This window comes from Amblyomma maculatum, chromosome 4 (assembly GCF_055883805.1).
Source record: "Amblyomma maculatum isolate TAMU_Amacu chromosome 4, ASM5588380v1, whole genome shotgun sequence".
In the NCBI taxonomy this organism is placed as follows: Eukaryota; Metazoa; Arthropoda; class Arachnida; order Ixodida; family Ixodidae; genus Amblyomma; species Amblyomma maculatum.
Genome location: NC_139347.1, coordinates 7,911,884 through 7,934,977, shown reverse-complemented (window position 1 = coordinate 7,934,977; position 23,094 = coordinate 7,911,884). Strand labels below are relative to the sequence as shown.

The 23,094-nt window shown below is 48.5% G+C and overlaps 1 protein-coding gene across 1 annotated transcript in view; it reads left to right on the top strand.

Moving 5' to 3' along the window:
• LOC146190255 (cell adhesion molecule Dscam1-like) overlaps window positions 1-23,094 on the top strand; it is a 367,337-nt gene that overhangs the window by 296,055 nt on the left and 48,188 nt on the right. Inside the window, exons 16-18 of the mRNA XM_084599756.1 lie at window positions 12,459-12,626; window positions 20,867-20,937; window positions 21,381-21,618. Coding sequence (XP_084455882.1) covers window positions 12,459-12,626; window positions 20,867-20,937; window positions 21,381-21,618 — 477 coding nt within the window. The remainder of the gene's footprint in view (window positions 1-12,458; window positions 12,627-20,866; window positions 20,938-21,380; window positions 21,619-23,094) is intronic.

Sequence of the window (23,094 nt, the reverse complement as noted above, 5' to 3'; positions counted from 1 at the left end):
GCCAGGAGATAAACGCAAAACAAAAATCTCGGAAAACACTTAGCCATGCAGAAAAAAAAAAAACAAAAAAAAACATTGAAGCTCTGCCATATCACGAACCATCTAAGCTTAGGTTCGGCTTGAAAGTAAAAACATGGCTTTTGCACATAGTAGTTTACTCTATGGTTTCGGCTTTATTTATGTCATAGGGGAATCTACGTATGAGCACCCCTTTCCTCTTGTCGCTGACCATTCTCATTCGGGTGTAGAAGTGGTATGACATCGTCCCTGCGTCGAACTCCTGGGCCGTCTCAACGTTCGAACGAACCTTCTGTCCTAGCAACTCGCGGTTGTCGCTCGCCTCTACCGCCTCCGCCGCCGTCGTCGAGCACGTGCACTTCGGACAGGCAGGTGAAATGGCGAGAGTGGGGTCAATATAGCTCTCGCTACAAAATTATCTGCTTGTCGTACAGCATGATCGACGACGGTGAACTAATACACATATGCTTTTTATTTTCAATAAAAAATGCTTCCGTAATTTCTCGCGTCCACTGATCACGATACCGGTACAGCACGGTTGTCTTATGGAACAACTCTTTACACATCTAGTTATTCCTCTTAATGCTCTGCAATGCTATAACGCATTGTGTCTAACGACAGATTTTCGTGTTCCATGATGCGGATGTTCAGGCAGCGTCTCTGTCTGACCGATATACACTTTTTTTACATGAAAGTGGGACTTCTTACGCAACGCCATATACTCATTCCACGTACGCCGATCCGTGACGCATTGTGCAAAAGGGCTGCCTCTCCGTTACATTCTAATCTATCCTTGTTCATTGCGCATACGCGTTGCTCATTTAACGGTGTTGTTGACATCGGTGGCATCGGTGACGTAGACATCGAACTTTCTGGCTGGCGACGTTCCTTAGATTCTACGCCATGCGGTGCACGTAAGGAATTGCCACAGTTTTTTTTTTTTTTTCTTCTTCTTACTTCTCTCCCCTTCGTCGTCGCCCTCTGTGTCTACAGAACGGTCTTTTCTTACCCATGCAATAAGCTTTTCACACGCACTTGACACCATTGATTCCAAAAACCCTTTTCAGCTAGCCGTTTCACTTGAAAGGAAATGCCTTCGGCGACACAATGCACGCAGGACTTCAGGAGTGCTGAGCGCAAGCATGAGAGATCAACGCCAGTTTTTACGAGCTTAGAATGCCCGGATTAAAAATTCAAAATAGCCTTTTTTGACCTTGGATTATGAACCCAACACACATGCATTTCCTTAAATCTTAGCCCGACATCAAGAAATTGAAGTTCGTTATTCACAGGTACCTCTATTGGGAACTTTAGGCCCATGGCCTTCTCCTTGAACACCTTCAAGGCGTCTACTGTCCGCGTTGCTTGTCCGTCCTTGTCAACTAGCACCAGGAAATCTTCAACCTTTCTCCAAACCTTTGCTGCTAGCCCCCTGAGGATATCGCCTCATCCACTTTACTAGGAAGTTGCTGCTTAGAGCCACACGGGACCCACTGCACACTCCTTGCTTTTGACGCATGATTTTTCCATCCCATTCCACGAAGGTCGTATTTAGAATGAAAGCTATTTCTAACATACTCTCCACCGAAACCTGGCTCGTGTTAATGAACAGCGCTTCATTGTTTTGTTCGGTGACACATTATTTCATGGTATTCGTGAGTTTTTCATGAGGAAGGGCGTAATATAGATCCTCAACATCAATACTAAAGCCGAAACATATCCCTGGGTTACACTCTAGAAGGTACTGCGCCACTGTCTCGGAGTTTCGAATAACAAAAGGGTCCGCAACTTTCAAGAGGCCAATATGTTTTTGCAGATATCCCGAAATCACGTATTGGCAAGTGTTATGCTCCGAAATTATTAGCAAAAGTTATATCAGAAAAAGCATATATGTATTAGTTCACCTTCGATAACGCTGTACGCCAAGAAGCTAGGTTTTTTAGATTGTTCATGACTCGGTGGAATTTCAAATAGCAGTTTTTGTATGGTTAAGTGTTTCCCGTATTTTTGTTTTGTGTTGTTGTGTATCTCTTGGCTTCGCCCTGTATGCATTGTGTGTTTTTCTGCACATGCGTCGATCCTCTGTATATGTACGCCTGAACCACATGGCAGCGTTTCTTCGGCGCCGCGTCGGCGTCGCGGATATCGGCGTCGCCGGAGGTGCAATTCTGGCCCTTGAAGCGAGACGACGCTAAAAGACGCAGGTATCTGGAGGGGCCAGATCTCAGCGTCGACGCCTAAAATTATTCGCAGGTGGGGACCAACGACAAGCCACGCATGGGCAGCTGCGGCACCAACCGCCACAGGCTCAACTCGTTTCCGCGGAAGCAACAGCTCCTCTTTTTGTCCGCGTGCATGCCTGCGCCTTTTGATGCCCTTGCCTCCCCCACCCTCCCCAGTAAGTTCCCGCCGTCGCTGAATAGGACGATTTTAGCTACGGACGGGGGACAATTGTTCGAACGTCCAGGATTCTCCCACGCCTTGCCTTGCAGACGCCAGTTCGTACGCCGTCATGTGTTTGGTCGCCCTTTCCGGCGCGCGCCGAGCGACGATGCTCATAGACGAGACGCTGACGAGACGCCGAAGAAGCGCTGCCATGTGGTCGGGCCTTTAAGATTAGCTGCGAGACAGCGCTTACGCATCCACACTTCTTTGTTCTCGTCCGTGTGCACTGAGTATTTCCAACATGAAAGGCGCAGCACGGACGCCTGGATCGGACGGCCGGGGGAGTCAGCTTCGTAATTGCGTGAACCGCCTGGTGAAATTATCGGCCATGACCAAACGTGACGTCATGATGACGTCAGTTCCGGTTATTAGACGTGACCGGATGTGTCCTCACATGACGTCACATCCAGTCATTGCTGATGATGTCACCAGGTGATGACGTTATTGGTCATCATTATCATCACTACCTGTCAATACCACTAACTACCACTATCAAGTCATTATCGGTCACTATCTACCACCAACTAAAGTTCTTCACTGACAGCCTTAAGGTGGCGGTTCCACGGTCGCCATCTTAAGAGTAGTTCAGATTCTGCCACCAGGCTACTCCACCAATCCATGAATGAGGAATTGAGTGCCCAGTCTTCGTGACCTACGCTGCCTTGAGGCTTTTCTTTTGTTGCTGCGAGGGCTTTCAAATATTTTTGTGGCTCCACAGCAAAGTCCACACAGCGAAGGGAAGAATATTTGTCCCCCTCCAGCACAGCATGGGCTGCCTTATTCAACTCCCCTCTTCACCCCACCGCCGCTACTTCGAAAAATACACGCACCGGCAATGTGACAAGGGCCTTCCCTCTCCAGCAAGATATCTGCAGCACTGGGAAAGGCAGAGGAGCCCTAGCAGTTGTGCTCCTAAGTATCTCTCTCCCCTGCTCTCTATAATAGAGAATTGTGCTCCTGCTGTCACCCCCGCCAATTTGGGGGGCGAGATGCGCCTCCTTGCATAATTGCCTATTGTAATGCCCGTCATCCTGATTGGGCCGGGGTGCATTTGCTTCTCGCAGTGCTGCAAACATCTTGTGAGACGAAGTATAGTTTCCGCTGTAAAGCCACGAACTCGATTGTTCCTCCCCGCCGCGCTTGAGAGGGTTGGACTGGACTGCAGTAGTTTAGTTGGCTTTGACCGCAGTACGCCAGCCCGCCTAAGCACAAATAAAACAGGGTGTCAACAAGATCACAGTGCAAATTTAGTGCAAGCGAAAAGAAAAAGCGGATGCCAAAAAGGAAAAAGTGGCGATATCATGCAAATTAATTGTTTGTCTCATGCATATATTTCTGCAGGCTTCGACAGTGAACCTTATTTGAAGGCAGCACCTGTCTTGTGCTCTTCTGATCCTCGCTCTGTGAGCATCACTAGCATCTGTCTGCAAGACAGACTGCTTGTTCAGGTCGTGGAGGCGCAAACTAGCGGTGTTCGCTATCGCGCGAGCCAAGGCAACAAAAGCGTCGTTCTGTTCCTTGCCCCAGACCCACTTCGAGCCTTTACGCAACAGCTGGTTCAACGGCCTAGCGAGCTCCGAAAAACTAGGGATGAATTGTCTGTAGAAAGCAATCATTCCCAGAAACCTCTGCAAACTTTTGACGTCCGTCGGGCAGGGGTAGTTCAGAATTGCCTGCAGTTTGTCATCGTTCGGTCTCAAAGTGCCATCATCAACCACAAAGCCCAAGAGGTTCACTCTCTTTGATGCCAACTGCACTTTCTTTGGGTTGATCGTTAGACCCGCACGTCTCATTCTTTCAAGAACGGAATTCAGGTGAATGAGATGCTCTTCAAACGACTGTGGTAATATCACGACGTCGTCGAGGTACGCCATCGCGTAGTTGAACCTTGCATCGCCCAGCACGATGTCCATCAATCGCATGAACGTGCTCGATGCATTAGACAAACCAAACGGGAGTCGAGTAAATCTGAAGAGCCCGCGGTGACAGGTGAATGCGGTTTTCTGAATGTCACCGTCCGCCACCTCAATCTGCAGGTACCCTCTGCTTGCATCCAGGACTGTGAAGAACCTTGCGTTCCCTAACGCGTACATCACAGCCTCGATCGACTGGAAAGGGTACGCAATCGTAGGCGTCAGTGAGCTGAGCTTTCGATAATCAACACACAGCCCGACCGAACCATCTTTATTTGGCGCTAGAACCACTGGGGACGCCCAGGGACTTTGTGAGGGTCTCGCCGCGCCGGTATCTATCATCTCGTCAAGGGCGCTGTCGAGAAGCTGTCTCTTATGCGCGCTTAACGGCCACGGGTCACACCTGAAAGGGCGCGCATCACCCGTTTCAATATCGTGCTGAAGCACGTCGGTTCTGCCTGGTTTTCTGTGAAGCAATCCGAAAACGGGAGTAAAGTTTCTACAAGCCTTCGGCGCTGACTACCGGGTCCTGAGAAGGACGCGATAATTGCTTCTAATGGGCTACCATTCAACGTCGCGGTGGAGCCGTCTGCCACAAAAGCGTGGACGCTCGTCCGCTGGGCGACGCATTCCTGTTTGGGCGCGCTAACAAAGGGAATGAGGGGGGGGGGGGGGGGGGTGAAGGGGCTGTAGCGATAGCCATTCTCCCCCATGTCGAGCACAGTGCCTTCGCTCGAAAGAAAATCTCTTCCCAGAATAACTGGTATGGCTAAGCGGGGCAGATAGACGAAGCGATGCCTCCGCTTTCTGCCGTCAAAGCGCACGACCAGACGCACCGCTCCCTCCACTTTTGCCGTCCCGGCTGCTAAACTCAAAGGGGTTTCAGCTGGCCTGACACGGATGTTACATATACGGCAGGCATCGAACACGTCGTCACCGACCGGTGACAGCGTTGAGCCCGTGTCAACGAGTGCAGAGTAGCTTTGACCAGCTAACCGCACTAGCATAAAAGGGCTCGAGCGCGACAACATTCCTTGCGCTCTACAGGCGAGGGGCACAAAAGCCTCTGCGCCGCCGGTGCGGTCGCTCGGTGACGCGGCGTGGGAGTACATTTCCCATTTTCCGCCGTGGCTACCCGGAAATTCTCCCGCCAACGGCGGCAGGCTGGTGTTACCAATTATTTCCGCCGGCGGTCCGTGTTTTCCTGCATACTCCTTGCTTGACACTCGTGTGCCACGTGGCCCGGCTGGTTGCAATTCCAGCAAAGCCGATCGTTCACCTGCCGCGCGGTCGAGGGATACCGCGTTCCACGAAACGGTTGGGGACGTCTTTCCCCTTTCTCCATGCCTATGCGGACGTCACTGACGAGCCCAGCTCGATGCCGCTGCTCGAACGCGTACGGGTCAAGAGCGCGAGGAATAGCGGAGCCTTCCGCTGGTCTTTCCTGCCCTACCGTCATTACGTCTGTGCCTCTGGCGTGCGGCGCGGAGTCTTGGCCTCCGGCCCAGGCGCATCGCGGCTCTAGCGATTCGGCTTGCCTGGGGGTTGGCTGGTAGCGCAATTCAGCGAGTAAATCCGCCTGCACTACCTTTGCTTCTTGTGCTGGGGCCTCGAGGTTTGCAAAACCATGTCCCCGCAAATATGGCTTGAAGCGCGGATGGCATTGCCTGATCACGCTCGCGACCTGTTCAAGATCGGTTGCCGTGGGATATGCCCTCTTGTAGAGCTCCTACATTGCGCGTACATACTCGAGGAGGCTCTCCTCTTGGTGCTGTGTGCGCAACGCTGGCTCCTCAAGCATCCGGCGCTCGTAATCAGGCGTCAAGAACTCGGCACGGTAGCGATCTTTGAAGTCTGCCATCGACTGGAAGGCCGGTTGGCAGCGTCTCCATAGCGCCCTGCTCACAACAAGGGCCACGGGATGCGATAGCACTGCGTCGTCTGGGAAACCCAGTGCCATCTGATAATCCTCGAGTTCTTGTAAGAACTCGTGGACTGACTTCACGTCCGTGTAGCCGGAAAAGGAGGGGACTTCTACATTTATCCGCGGACGCGAGACTGTCGACGCAGCTGCGGATTGGCTGGCGCTAGCCACCGAACCGAGCTGACAGGCTAATACAGACAACATTGCGGTCATGTGCTGCATAAGAGCTGCTGAGTCGGGCATCTGTGCGGACTCTGCCGCATCCCTTGCCTCACTCCCGGATGCACCGGCATCCGAAGCGGCGTTCCTATCTGCCACGTCTTTTCTCGGCGGCATTACAGCTGCACGCGCACGACTACCACCTAGCCCGCGTCAGGAGGCTATTCACAAAGGCTAATCGCGGCGATAACACTTCGTAAAACTAACATATGCAAAAAATAAAAATTCAAATACAAACCGCCCGGCACTAAAGAACACACACATAACCCAAAACAAAATTAAGACACTATACAAACACTACTATACTACACTCCGCGTCATCTGCACACACGCTAACCCTAAACTCAAAATGGCGTCGCACCTATCATACAAAGGACCGGCCCGCCATGAGCCTTGCCGTGCGCTCCCACGTCGGCAGAGAAATCGTCCACATGGGTGCTAATTCAGCCCCAGTTGGGTGCCCCAGTTGGGTGTCAATTTGTGGGCGATTCCTCTGCCCGAGGGATACGCAAGACAAATACCATGGCGGTGCGGGAGGTCATCGGGGTCGTCGTCTGGACGGGCAGGCAGCGATCCGCGGGTCGTCCGGGAGTGAAGAGAGGGAGGCGACGGCGTGCGGGACCGGTTATCCCCGAACGAGCGGGGAGAGAGAAACGGGCAGCGCGCAGGGTGTGTTGGGAAGTGGCGCTGCCTTTGAATGCGCGGTGCGCCACGGGCCCAAAAGATATGTGGCGCAGGGCCCCACAACATCCAAACTTGTATTCCGGGCTCGTAACTCGCATTTCTGGGGTGTATATTATACCGGTGAGCGTATTTTTCTTGCTAGCGCCGGATACGCTGTCGAGCAAGTTGGCGTGCGGCCTCGACATGAAGAACGAATTCGTCAGCACCCATGACTGTGGGGTTAACACTATCAGGAAACAGCATTGCTTCCAGCATATCACGACCGTGGACTAAACAGAATGGAATGAAGTACGACGTTTCTCGCGGCGCTGTATTGTACGCGAAGGTGACATAGGGAAGTATTGCGTCCGTTTCGATGATCCTCGTCGACATATATTGAAATCATGTCAGCGAGTGTCTTATTAAGCCATTCGGCGAGTCCATTTGTTAGCGGGTGATAAGTGATTGTTCTCCAGCGATTTGTGCCACTGAGTCGCATAACCTCCTGTGTGAAAACGGCTTTCACACCGAGGTGAAAGCCGTTCCCCTCTCAGTTATAACGACTGCTTGTGCACCGTGACGAAAATACATGCTCTGCATAAAAAGGTCGCAGTTTCAGCAGCGGTTCCACGGGGAAGAGCTTTCGTCTCGCAGTATCGGCTGAGATAGTCGTTGGTGACCACAATGTACTGGTTACCGAGCGAGGAATCCGGAAACGGGACGAGTAAATCCATGCCGACTTGATGGAATGGGACTTCTGACAGATCAGTAGGTTGTAGTAAGTCCGGCCGGCTTAGTCGGCGGCATCTTACAACGTTGGAACTCCCGGCAAGTTTCGACGAAGCGCTTGACAACTGCGGTCAGCTTAGGCCAATAATACTTTTGGCGTATGTGTACCAACGTTCGGGAAATAACCCAGAGGACGAGAAGAAGAGTCGCCGTGGGACGCCGGCAGGACTTCGTCGCAAAAAGCCTTAGAAGACGAGAAGGTAAACAGCTTCCGTCGGCCGATAGTTATTTTTCAATCAGCGGCCGTAGTTCAAGGTAGTCTGTTGTTGAACCAAAGCGTCCGTGGAGATAGCGCCAAGAGAATCGTCTTCGAACGCAGTGCTGTTATGCTGAAGAGGCGCGCCGGACAAACAGTCTGCGTCACTGTGCTTCTTGCCTGATTTATAGACGATAGCCACATCAAATTCTTGAAGTCGAAGGATCCAGCGTACTAGCCGCCCTAAAGAATCTTCGAGGCTCGCCAACCAACAGAGTTAGTGGTGATCGCTCACTACTCGGAAAGGCCGACCATACAAGTAGGGCGAAACTTTGTCACTGCCCACACAATAGCTAGACGCTCCTTTCCGGTACAATAGCTAGACGCTCCTTTCCGGTAGTGGAGTTCATCTCGGATCGGGATAAGGTGCGGCTTGCGTATGCGATTACGCGTTCAACACCATCATGTCATTGTACAAAGACCGCGCCAAGGCTGGCGTTACTTGCGTTTGTGGGCAGTTCTGTGTCGGCTTCCTCGTTGAAGTGACCAAGTATAGGTGCACGCAGGCCGACGTCTGAACCAGATATGGCAGTAATTAAATTAGAGTAATGCAATTACTGTAATTTAATATTTAAATATTTTTCAGTAATTTTGTAATTTAATTAATCACTTTTCCGGTCTAATAATTTAGTAATGCAATGAATTACTTTTGGCAGTAATGCCTCTGCAAAAGTAATTAATTCTCCTTGAAATTGCTTTTACTAAAGTGCACCACTGCTCTTTCAACAGACAACACAGTAGAGTGCCGCGGAAACAAGAACGACATGCGGCAAAGCTGGGCCAGCGTAACTGATCGGCGAAAGGCGACAAAATTGAGCAGAACAGTACGTCTGAGACCGCCTGTGTCCTGTGTAGTCGGGCCACTTAGTCCGGCTATCGTATGGGTAGTTGCAAGCATTCACCAAGCAGCAGGATGCAATAGGATGTAAGGCGACAAGGGGCCGCCATGGGGACAGATGGTGCAAGGCGGCCGGAGTTCAAAACTTAAGAGCATGCAGTGGCACTCCACAGGCGTGCCTTGTTACACTCGTCACCACGGGGTGAGACAGGTGCAAGGGTCTATGGAGTGACATTACGGAGCGCAAGGTGCCGAGGTCCGTTCTTTGGACCACGGAAGCAATAAATAACCTAGCTTCTTCGAGGCCTTCAAACGACGGAGACAGCTCCGGGACACCAAGACGCTGGGTTCGCCGCTCGTTTCACGAGTGTTCGACCATGCTTCTGTTATTTTGTTGTCGTCTTATTTATGTCATTACACATGATTTAGGAAAGAGGGAGGGGATAGTTGCCTGGGGAAGAATCAGGAAGACGACAGAATATGTGCGTCGCGTCAGGAGAGTTGTTTTTTTTACTAGCTTTACTTAGTGTTTTTATGAATGAAAACCAGAAAGTAATTTAAAAGTAATTGAATTTTTAGCAGGAGTAATTGTAATGTAATTTCATTACTTTTCAGGAGCAGTAATTAGTATTTCTGCTATTTTCAGCAAAGTAATTAGCAATGTAATTTAATTCATTTTCAAAAGTAATTCTGCCATGTATGGTTGGAGAGTCATGCTATGGCCGTCCCGTAGACTGATGCCGCTCCCTCGCAGATCTGTAGGCTTGTCGAACAGTGGGTTGACCCCGGAGCCAAGCAGTAGCACTTGATGACTCACTGCAACACATGCTAGCTTCCTGAAGTGACGCGACCTCAATTTAAGGGCGCGGCAATCGCGCTAAATCGCGCCATGCGGTTCCAACATCGACCCAAGGCAAGCGCGCACATACACGTAGTTTTCGTAACGCAAGTGTCCTCTCTCCCTCCCGTCGAGACGCGCGTCGTCGTTGGTCAGGTGCGGCAGAACCGTGGTGTTGAAACCTGGAGCGTTCAAGCGGCTTCTCCACTGGGTGAGTGATCGCCGCTACCGAGTGATGAAGAAGGGGTGACGCCGATGCGCGCTAGGCTACGCGCTCTCCACGCGCGAAGAGTACAGTCATCTTTGATATTCTCTGGCATTCTACGCGACGCCGGGCGCGCACTTCCTTCGCGCCGCGCCGGCTTAACAAAGATTTGTGTCGATTTCGTGACATGCAGTCTTTCTAAGGATGTGTAGTATACGACGCAGCAAATGCAACTTCAGCGCCCCAGCCATGGCTCTTAATACATATACTTTCGGCGGTGAGCGCCACATTATCAACAGCGGCTTACGACCTAGGCAGCGGAAGTCGCCGCCAGGCGTGACCTGGAGGCCACGACAAGCAGCCGAAAGGCCACCCACGGAACGGCGGCAACATAATTTAGTTTATTTTCCGGGCCTTCACTAAATAAATTTTTTACCACCACCACCTAAAATCGGGTTAGTTGTTTTGCTCACTAGTATGCTTCATATCAAACGCACATTAGTGACTGGCACCGGCATAGATACCTTTTGTCCTTCTCTCGCATTTAGGTTTTGAACCACAACTGAACTCTTTTGGGTAGAACAGAAATCGGAGCGAAAACATTTTATGCATTCAACGCTGCTGAACCGAAAGTGGAGTGCAAGCTTTTACTGCGGGCGACCGAGCGTTGCATCGAACACAACCAGCGTTCAATGCATTAAAGTTTACGGGCTTTTTATGCAGAACCCACTTTCCTGCCGCCTTCCTGCTCCACTCAGTCAGCTCTGCTCGGCGACGCGCGCATGCGCAGTACGGAAACTACCCCTCTCCGCGCCGGCGCGCGCATCCGCTGGGATGCAGCTGCCCTCCTCCTCTCTGTGGCGAGCAGCACGTACCTGGCGAATCACTGGGTGACCTACGAACGATTTGCGCATGCGCAGTTGTGGACTGGCACGGCAAAACTCGTTTCTGCGAGCTTAGTGTAGCTTCCGCTACAAAAAAAAAAAGAAAAAAGAAAGATGGCCCAACGCGTCTCAACCAATCTTCTACGTTTCTTTTTTTTTTTTTTTTTTTTTTTTCAATCGTCTTCTATGTCAAGGTGATCAAGGTTTTGCATTCAACTCACTTTACAATTAGGAGACCAACGAGGCTAATTTTTCGCACAGCTTTTTATGATATTGCAGGAAATGAAACAAATCATAGTCGATTCTTAAAAGACACTTCAAGTACATCAGAGCCCATTGTTGGTTCTAAATTTCTAATTGTGTCCGTAATAATATAACTTTTTTTTTTAACTGGAATATTGAAAAATAAATTGCGCATTACGAGCGAAGACTTTTCTGCCAAGATTCCCGCAGCGCAGAAAAGTTATAATCGCATGCATGACTTTGTGGGGGTTCTCATTGGGCTCCCCTCTGGGAACCGAAGCCACACCGCTGTAGCTCTGACCACATCCGTGGCAGGGAAGAACGAAACACCCAAGCACAGCCAGCAGGCCAAGCAGATATAGAGTGCCCAATTTTCTTCCTTGGTATCGCAGCAGCATCCGCGCGGTCCGGCGTCGCGGTGTCGTCTCTCCGGATGCAAATGCCGCCCGCCGAGAGGAGAGGGATGGGGGAAGGAGAGGCCACCCGGTGCGCTACGCCAGTTCTCTCCCCCCCCCCCCCCCCCGCCCTTTCCGCCACAGCTCTGAGGGAAGGAGGCCAGGAGGGGAAGATAGCCCCGCCGGGGTGGTGCAGTGGTAAGACGCCCGACTACTGTGCCGGAGTACCCGGGCTCGAACCCGACCTCGGCGGCTGCGTTTCGATGGAGGCGAAACGAAGAGGCGTCCGTGTGCTGTGTGATGTCAGCGCACGTTAAAGATCCCCAGGTGGTCTAAATTACTCCGTAGCCCTCCACTACGGCTCCTCTTTCTCTCTTTCCACTTTCACTCCTACCTTCCTCCCTTCCCTTACGGCGCGGTTGAGGTGTCCACAGAAAACAAGTGAGACAGTTACCGCGCCTTTCCCTTCCCATAAATCATTCAATCAATCAATCAAGAGGGGGAAAGATAAGTGCTCCCCGTGAAATAGAAGTAGAGAGTGTTCTCCGCGTCGTTGTGCGGGTGAGGGAAATGTTGAATTTCCACAACTTCTATAACATTTAACATTTCAATTCTTTTTTCTGGTTGCACAATATAGCGGTTTATGTTGACTCTTAGCTTATTTTATAACTTTAAAAGTGCGCTTCATTGTTGTAATTTTGTGCAAGAGATAGTTTAGGTAATGTGCATGGATGTCAATAGCGAACGGTGGTAAAACGCCACTTTGGTGTGTGGTAAGTCGGGTGTCGCATTTTCAACCAATCCTTCTCGTTGTTTTATTCCTTTCAGTGAAGTGGAGTGATGATATCCAAGAAGTCATGGCCCAGGGAACAGTTACAACTCTCACTCTTAGGGACCTACGACCTACCACGACGTACATAATTAGAATCCAAGCTGAAAATATCCTGGGCGCTGGAGACTACAGCCAGGAGATACAGGTTACTACTGATGAGGAAGGTAAGGGAAAAGCAGTTTTGTTTCTTGAGCGCTCGTGATAAATTCTCGCTGTTCATACTGATTTGCTTTTTTAGTTTTGCATTTGTGCTCTGCAGTCAAGAAAATTAGGCAAAGGTTTAACCCCGCTAGAACTAAGTAACCAAAGAACGCTTTCCTGCTAAAGCTTGGCAGCTTTTCAGCGAGCGACGTCCACAGGATGATCGGGTTCTTCCTGTCGTCTTCGCAACCTCTGAAACGCAGACAGTTCACAAGGCGTCTCGCCTGGATCATTCATGACGACTACTGCCGTTAAATTGTCGGGAGCTGTTGCGATCTGTCGGCAACGGAGGCTATCTTGACAGAGCGAGCGTCACCTGAGCACCAGCGTAGCTGCGGTTGGGTTTTGAGATTAAAAAAGAAAACTAACAGATCTGTGAGCGCCAAGCGCGCTTTCCCGCTCGCGCTCACGAAAGTTGCCTGCCGTTACTGTAGTGTGGTATGCGAAACTTCAGAATTCATGCACGGCGCAATTCTGTTTATTTCTGACTCACACACTGCATTGACGCTTCCATTAACCCATATTCCCTTTGCCCATAATATATAATGTGAATGGGGTATCTTGGTGTACTACTGCTCCAAGCGTAACCTACGTTTCCTTCACTGTTATATGCATCGATGCATCTCAATTATCTTGACGCGTTGCGCGCATATTCGTTACCCTGCAAGATGAGATCACAACAGGTTCAGACGGTTCAGGCTGCCACGACTCAAGAGCAGGCTCCAGGCAATGCCAGCTACGAAATCGTACTAGGGTCCCTAGAAATATTGCTAGTCTGTCGTCCGCCGGCCGCGGCGGGGTCTGCCGCTGAATGATCGCTGCGGTGGCGCTGCGGTGAAGCGGAGTGCCACTGCCGACGGAGCAGACGACGCGTGCGCCCGTGCGCTTCGAAATGCATTCGCTGCATATGCTCATTGTCAGGTGCCTTGTACATGCGATGCCGCTCTTTAGTCTTTGATTTCAGATTAGTCGTAATATTGAATTCGCAGCCGAGTTGTTGGCATAACCAAGGATACGATTGTTTTTTTTTTCGTGAGCGAAGTTTTGCGCGCATGCCCCTGAGCCGATGTAGAAACGAAGCTGCTTTTTATACCCTATTATCCTGCTGAAGCTACCGCCGTGCTGTATTGTAATGAAGACTTCTGAGGATTTTGTGCAAACGATTGCGCTTGCATGGAGGACTGTACTAGACGCACATTCTAGGCTCCAAGGACCATGTGTGCAAGCAATAGAGCGCTGTCGCCGGCGTTTTCATTCACGCTATAGTTTCATCTTAACTTCTTCGTACGTTTAGCAAAGCTATAACACGTATGTAGAACTAGAAACTTTCGGATGCATGCACAATTAAAGCACGCAAGATGGGAACCCGAGCCCTTCAACTCGCACCGCGCTTCAGGCAAACTGCTGATAGGCATTCTTTGGTGCTTAGGAAGCCTAGTAGCCACTCATCAGAGTATGCCATCACTTTTGTTGACTTGTGTTTTGCAACCTCTGAAACATATTTTAACAGTCAGCTGTTAGTTGAAAGGGCACTAACATTTCTTTCAAACTCTGTCCTTGAAAGGTGTTCCTTTTCATTTCACCTAGAGCTTTTACCAGCTTTGCCACCTTGTCCTTCGTACGACAAACTGCTCGAGACTTAGAAGTCTGTTTCTTTATTTTTTGTCTTCTTCTTGACAGGGCGTTCTGAGTTAACTTTCGCAAGTATTTGCAGGCTATATGCAAGCTGCATCAAACATATTGGTACAGTTCGTCGCAAATTAAGTAACGCCCATTGTAGGAGGGAAAGGTCTTGGTAATAGGCTTCAATCCGCTGCCAGGACACAAGCTGAGTTTCGCAATGTCCTGCAGAAAATTAATTACCTCTTCTGTCGACTTTACAGCTATCTCCTTGACTTTGTTTCCTCGAATGCACACAGCAGCATTCATGGCAGCTTCACCTGTATCACTGCGATGGAACAGAACTCGCCGATTTACGTAGGTTGCCTCCGGAGATTCGTCCTCGCTTGAGTGGCACTATGCGAATGTTAATTGCTCAACATCAGAAATATCGACATTTGTCCCCAGTGGCGGTGGCATGCAGCTTTCTGCATTCCTGGGGCAGGCTCGCGTCACACGATCCACCACCGCTGTATTCTTCAACTGACTCCACTGATGCTTCAGGATCAGTGCGCTTTTTTTCTTTCTCTGCAGCTCTCCCTGCTGACTGTTTTTGCTCGTACAAGTGATCCTTTCTCTTGAGAGGCAGGGGTTTCAACAAGTATTTTGGAGTGTCAGGGAACAGCATTGAGATGGTATCCTTCGTGAGTTGAGTAACGTCCCGGGGAATCTCAATTACCTTTACCTGTCTTAAAACTTCGCTCAATAAAGCAGGATTTGAGGTGTCGCTCACAAACGTCGACACTATAGCTTGTTCGTGTTACAGTAATGTGAGGGCAACCCCGATCCGGATCCTCCGATATTTATATACACCGATATTTACCTATGTCAACGTCCAGGATCTCCTGTCTGCAACTCACAAATAATTAAGATATTCACCCCTTGTGGGTTTGCCCGCCACTGAAGCCGACAATATCGGCAGGGCCTTATCATCGTTCTCTCTTGAACTTTATTAGAACACAGCCAACCTATTTTCTTCCATTTATTACGCCTTTTAATTTTCGTTTTACATATTCCTTTATGCCCTAGCTGAGGCAATAAACAATGTTATTGGCTTTGCCGCCGCGCTTGATGTTGCGCTCCCACTCTTGCCTCTTCCTTGCGTCTTTCGGTGTCCTGAAGAGAGAGCATTTCAACTTGCACGAGCGCTACCCGCTCTTGTACCCGGGCAAGAAACACGTGCTATCACGCTTACCCCGTTTTCTGGACATGACGCGATCACACATCCATAAAAAAGGCACACTTGCACACATGCTAGCTAATTTGCACGCATTCCGGCTCGCGAGCGAAAAGAAGTGCACGTGGTGCACGAGCCCAATTGCCACGGCACCAACGGATCAGCGCGGCGCAGACTCGCAGTACGGCACAACCGCCACAGCACCACGTACACAATGCGACGACCACGCTCCGAATGCGTGCAGCGCCCCCTGCGCTTTCATCCGGGAAGCGGCCAACCGGTTCCATAGGGAACCCCGCTCGGACGGCAGACTAGCAAATACTTCTAGGGACTCTAATCGTACGCTACAGTGAACTAGAATATTGGGTAGTGTGCTCACTCCGCGGCGGCTCTACGGGGAGCGGAGGCCCCGCGTGTGTCGACAGGCGACTGCTTCGCGGCGCCGGCACCAGGTGACGCCACGGTAGACTTCACGGTAGGATTTTGCTCCGCCCGTCGCTGTCAGCCGCTTCAATTTGTCACTGCGTTGTGTGCATTTGTGGCTTCGTTGTTGCTCTGCTGTGCGCATGTTCTTTTGGCGCTTATCGGAGGTCGCTTCAAGCGTTTGTTCAGTAAAGGCCAGTTCAGGCTCTTGTTTAAGCTCCCATCGAAAGTGAGTGTTGACTACACGTACCACTTGCATCGGTGTATGCATGTTCTGCCTGGAGATCAGAACTCTTTGTGCTTTTCTTTCGCACATGAGGGGGTAAGCGGACATGTGGCCTGTACTAACCGGTTAATTCACTGGGACAGACTGCTAATAATAATAATAATAACAATATTTATTTAGTACAGTTAGAACAACATACACATACGGAAGCGCCGAATCCACAAGCGGGCTTGTGCGGCGACAACCGGCAGCCGCTGCAATTTTCGCGCCACATCAGAACTCCATCAGAGGCAAAAAAAAAAGCAAAAAAAAAAAAACATTTGGCACAACACACTATCAAAAATGAACTGACAACATCAGTACATATTATATGTTCTCTAACGCTTTAACAGCAACTCTCAATGTTTTGCGGGTGGTCAAAGAAAATACGTCGTCCAGTAGTTCGTTGAGGATGGCTGGAACATAATAGCGTCTTGTTGCTTTACCGTAATGAATGCGGACTCTCGGTTTAAGATAACGAGGAACATGTCTCAACGGTACCGGTTTCGTGTTTTTGTGCCTGTATGCACTGCTCCAAAAATATTTTAGTACTACAATTTGTTTAAAAAGATTGTCAAAAGCAGGCAAACCGGCTGTTCTAAAGACACTGCTGGGCAAATTCTCCTGTGGCATGTAGAGGACGCTTGTAGCGATGTTTTTCAAACTCCTATTAACTCCATGTGAAAGAGCAGTTAAAAAAAACACATACCGTATTTGAACACTACCCCAGAGCATGGGCGATTAGTTTTCTGATAGAAAAAGGCATCATGGTTTTCAAATTAAACAACAAAGATGCAACACTTCTAAGTTTCTTACAAATGTGGGTCAACTGAGTACTCCATGTCAGATCACTGTATATGGGTACACCAAGATCCGACGGGACGCTAGATATAGGTTGACAAGAACACAAATAGCAATATGAGGGGTTTAAATATATAGAACCTACATTTGGTACATCTTTGTGCGGGCTACTAAAACAGACAAGTCGGGATTTGGTGCCATTTATTTGTATTAAGTTTGAGACAAACCAATGACTAAATTTAATAGCGCCTCCTGAAGGTTAGCCAAGGCACATGAAAACTTAAGTTTGCCTGATACTAGTAAAGGGTCATCGGCGTAAAGGAATATAGTGGATGCTTTCACGTGGTCACATATATCATTCACATATACCCGCACAACAAACTTACCGCGTCACTGCAGATAGGCCCAAACCAAAATATGCCGGCCCGTCGTCAAAACCATTGCTACGCGCCTGGATGCAATACTGGCTATGTGCATACTAAAGGTGGCCCAAAAATAGCCCTGCTAGGCGTTCCCAAAGATGACTTTTAAGGAAGCAGTGGGAGATCAACCTCCGTCACTCGGACAAGCGGCTGGATGAGAGCTGTGGAGCTGTACTGTTTGTGAGCTTCATTTCGAACTTCGTTTCGTTCTACGGGGCTATGCTCATATTGTGAACGGGGGAAAAAGACCGCATCCCTCGTGGGAAGCCAGCATTATCCCCCGATGCCACACCGACGCTATTGCCGAATCTGCCGGCCTATCTTTCAAAAAATATACCGAAAGAAAGACAACAAAGGAAGAGGAAACCCACTGGTGTTGTAACTCATACGGGCCCTCGAAAACAAAATTTTCTAGTCTGCCCGATATACCCGTAACAACAGAAGAGTAGGAATCGGCCCCAAACGAACAGATTCTGAAAGTATTCTTGATATTTTGGAAGTTGTTAGAAATAGACTGCATAAAGAAGTTGGTTGCCCCGTTCACGCAGAAGGACGATCTGAAGAAGTAATAAGGTTTTATTTAGTCACCAGACTGCACTTCTATGTGAAAGGGGTTAATTAAAAAAAAAGGCAGAAAAACGAGAACGGGCGAAACACCTCAACTAAGCCATTGCTAATGTTGTTGTGAAGTGCTGGAGCAAGTGAAGGAAATAAGCGGCAAAATACGTGAACATAAGTATACGCAGCGGTGACAAATCTGTTCATATGTTTCATAAAGCAGTGACTTTATGTCTCTCCAAATAAGTAATGCAGTAGCTGGTTTGAAAACCTTGTGGTGCGGCTCCTGTGCTGCGAAAAACGCGAATTGTAAATAATGCATCTTTCCTTTTACTTTGTCAGAATTACATGCATTCATTCTACCTGTCATCTCCACGTCCTTTTTGTTTTTGTGTGCTGCAGCATGGGTGTTTGTGAATAAGCAGTTGTTGCGGCCGACACTCCTTCATTCCTCGTTTATCCCTGGCATGAATCCCAAGCTATTACTATTGACTTTAAGCATTAATGGAAAGAGCTGTATAACCCCCGAATATGCAGTGCATTATAATTTCTTTCCAGTGAAACAATGCAGGCTCGAGTGACATACACTACGTGAACGTCCCAACGAGCCAAGCGCATTGATTAACATTGTTTGAACATGTGCACAGCGCAGATATAAAGTTCAATTCAAGGTCCGCTTAACCATTTCAGCAAAACCCACGCAAATGTCGCGGTAATATTACAATTTGTCGGCGCGGCTACTGCGACGCCGGCCGAGCGCGACACTGGCTTTTACCCGTGGAGCGCGCGCGCTTCGAAGCACCTACCGTGGAGACGCGCGCAGCGCCACCGCCCACCGCCGCTCCCCGTCGACACCGGCGGGGACACCTCGAGCGGCGCTTGTGAGCACACTACCCAATATTCTAGTTCACTGTACGTACGCACAGCCCATCGGCTTGGCTAGCTCTGCCGTCGCTTCGGCCGCGTTAGCTAACCTTCAATTCCAAATAGTAAAGATATTTAACAAATATAGGCACTAAAAAAAACTAAAAGTATAAACAAAAAAGAAATACATGCAGCTAAAATTGCCTAAGCTTTAAATGTTTGCTGTAATTTGTTGTTTTATGACGTCAGCTGACGTCAAGCTCCGCCCATCGGCTAACCGACTAACTACGTGAAAAAAACGGGTCCCATGTTCCATAGAGTTATTACAAAGACTCATCCATAGAGTTAATACAAAGAGTCTTTTTAACTCTATGCCATGTTCGATTTGTATTAACTCTATTAACTCTATGCTATATGCCATGTTCGGCTGTTTGGCTTCAGAGAGGATGTATAAATCCAATCTGATTCAATCCTGTACGACGCCTTTTTTGGACCTTTTGATACCTTTTGTAAACTTTTCAAATATCTAAATGAGCGATGTTTTGGTGAGTGCGTTTTGTGAAATTAATTGTAGTGCATTTAAGATTCTGTATCTTATCATGAACAGCATCGCTAAAGCTGTCATGTTTGTTTCTCGGGTTTTCGAATTCGAAAGAGTGGCTATGCGTTTGATACTTTGATTTATGTTTAGACACTTTGCATCGGTGATCAAACTGATCGGCGGTTTGTGGGGAAGTTTCGTTCTTCGATTCCGATGGTTCATGCAACACTGCATTCGTTAAAGATGTTTCGTTATGCGCGACATTGACTCACCTTGGATTACGAAATTCTACATCGTAACCACTAATATGGGATTCGCGAAAATGTGGGGTCTGAGTTGAAGCGCTTAAACAGAAAAACAAAAATCAGTTCGCCACAGTTTTTCACAGATCCCCTATGGCTGGCCGTCTTTCTTCTCCTCTTTTTTTTTCTTTCTTTCTCTCTCTCTATATATATTTTTTTTTTTAATGGTCGTTCTTTCCTGCGTCTGTACAAATTTCAAACCTTTAAAACAGAGCCTCCAACCACATCCAATGGGGACTACATTAAAGTTAAAGAAACAAGAAGCGCTTCTTTGTCAAGGAACAAACATAATTGAGAGGTCGCGCGTCTACCAGTCGCGCGACCAGAGGAGAGGAGCTCGCCACTACCGATGTTCACACTTGCGACTGTCGCCTTCTCGTTCGTCAGACAGTTGGGGCGAACGTCGGTAGCGGCCGCTTGCCAGACACTTCTTTTTCAGGCGAGCCCGTGCGCATGCCGCGCTCTCGTGTTTCCAGGAGAACGCCAACGACGAATAGACTCTGTCAATCACCGTGGTGTCAATATAAAATGTTGCGCCTGCGTGAAAAACCCATTTCTCAAAAGTTCATGGTACTAACCGGATAGTCCGAATATCTTTCCAATCTCCTCCAAGGCCATATCCTTCTCCCTGCCTTTGAATTCTGGGTTCAGTTTGTTGAAAAGGTAGGGGTATTCTTTCATTGCATTGAGAAGGTGCCCGATCGAGTACTCTGGGACCTCGCTGATTGGTGAAATGGTTTGCGACTAGTAGTCGCGCGACTGAAAATTCGAGCAGTGCCCGATCGGCCCGCGGCAGTCGCTTTTCGACCGATGCGACCATTTGCGACTGTCGCTTTTCGACCAAAACGGTCGCGCGACCGCTGCTAGTCGCAAGTGTGAACGGGCCTTAATACTTAACTGCGTAAAAACTTCTCTTTCTAAAGATGTTTTGTTGTGCGCGACATTGACTCATCTTGGATTACGAAATTCTTTCTACATATGGTAGCCAGTAATATGGGATTTGCGAAAATGTGCGATCTGAGTTGACGTGCTCAAACAGAAAAAAAATCAGTTCGCCACAGTTTTGAAAATCACGATTTCGAATTTTCAGCCATCTAAATGGCTACATTTTATTTTGTCTGTGCTCAGTAAAACCTGATACGTGCCTGAAAGAGTGCAGATGGAGCGTTTTCTGCATACTTGTTTTTGCAGCGCCCGAAGGCCCACCACTAAACGTCCAGGCAACGCCGGTATCGTCGACTTCTTTGAAGGTGACATGGCAGGTAATACAAAATGTGATAGAATTAATGGGTATAAATTATGACATTAATTGCTGGCGTTCTTTTCTTGACAAGGTTGCATGACTGCCTGAGACTGCAGAGTTTACGGCAATGAAGGAATTCGTGTGCACATGCCTTGCGCATTTCAGCGACTCCTGAATTACTCTCGTGTGTGATACTTTCATTTTATTGACATAGGTGACATATATATATATATCCGTCACATTCAGACTTGTTTTTTTTTAATTAAGAGCCATAAACGCACTTTAGCCTTTCTAGCCTTCCCTTCAGTGTTTCTCATTCTCCTGACACTAATTTTGATCATAACATCTCTCATTATAAACGTGGGTGCAGTTGTTAGTGAAAGGGCTTTTAGTGAATTTGACATTGCATTGTGGGCCTATGTCACTGCGGGCACAAATTCATGGGTCATGATTGCATTGCAGCCACCCAAGAAGGAGCACCAAAATGGCCTCCTGAAAGGCTACTATGTAGGTTACAAGAAACATGGCACCACCGATACTTACATCTACAAGACAGTAGACACGACTGGTAGCATCAAAGAAGAGGCTTTGCTCACCTCACTACAGCGTTCCACAAAGTATGCTGTGCTTGTACAAGCTTTCAATGAAAAGGGAACTGGCCCACCTTGCGAAGAAATTCATCTTGAGACGTTTGAGAATGGTAAGAAAGCAACAGCTACTTCTAAATCTATTCCTTCTGATTTACGCATAATAGATGGGACTATCTGCGACTCAGGAACATGATTTACTATCTGTGACTCAGGAACATGATGAAAATGATTTATCTTCCTTGAGTTCAATATATTGCCAGTTCCGATAAAGCTACAGCTAAATAAACCTTTCGTGAGCCCCATACTTTGCAAAGCAGCTGTTGCAGTAGCCATAATGCTACCTTCTTTTCAGAGGTCTGTGAGCTTTCTTGTGCTGCAAAAAACAACTTCATTAATACTACATGGTGCCTTAGAACCCACTTCAACAAGACCTTGGCAGCAGGTAAAACAAAATGCAGTGATGGCTGTTGCTTCTTTAGAAGGGTATTATGAGATCATTTGGATGCGTGCTAAATTCTTCAGCCTCAGCCATGACCTAGAGATCCCTTTTTTTCATACCATGCCGGGGTGGCGCAGCGGTTACGGCACTCGACTACTGTTCCCAAGGATGCGGGATCAAATCCCGGCCTCGGCGGCTGCTTTTCGATGGGGGTGAAAAGCAAAGTGCCCCTGTGCTGTGCGATGTCAGTACACGTTAAAAAACTCCAGGTAGTCAAAATTTCCGGAGCCGTCCACTATGGTGTCTCTCATAGCCTGAGTTACTTTGGGACGCTAATCCCACAAACCAAACCAAACCAAAACTTTTCTTCATAAACTCACCTCATTACTTGATGAATGCAGAACCTTATGTGAAAACCGTCAAAGCAATTGACCAGTTGCAAAACCTTCAAGGCAGCTTGGCAGAAATTTATGCACAGTGGTGGAGGAACCTAACTCAGGAACAATAATTAGATGCAGTGCACGCATCTGCGCAGTGTTCACGCAGCTTTGTGCATGGCCGCCACTCGCACAGACCGTTGTGTGAGAATAGGTTTTCAGACATTCTATACGTGAGGATAAAGGTGAGCAAGGGAGGTATGTCCACAAATGGCATGTGCACGGCTGCCTGCTAGGCCATGTGCCAACGATGCTCCCAACTATTCCCGCAAAGTAAGTCTGTGCGCCATTGTGCAGGAATTTCTGCTGTACAGGGAAGCGGACTTTTAGGTTTTGCAACTGGTCTACTTCTGTGTTTATGCTGATCACGGGGCTGCAAGCATCTCATGCACAGTAGAGGGTTTCAACATAAAGAAGCAAAAAGTCGAAAAGAAAGAAACAGACACAGTGGATTAGATCAGCACCTTTTCAGCACACAGCTTGAGAGTAAAAAGAGCATCTTCCAAAAAAAAAGAATGGTGGGGCATTATCTTCAGCAAGGGAAACTACCAAAGGAGAGCTTCCACTCCAGTCCTATTTGCTGACAGGAGCTACATGCTAATCTCAGAGACATCAGTTTTTGCTGAATTAGAAGTCGAAATTGTGCTGAAGTTTTTCATGGGACTTTTTTTTCGAGAGCAGCATGCGATTTTCAGAAAACACAAAAATTA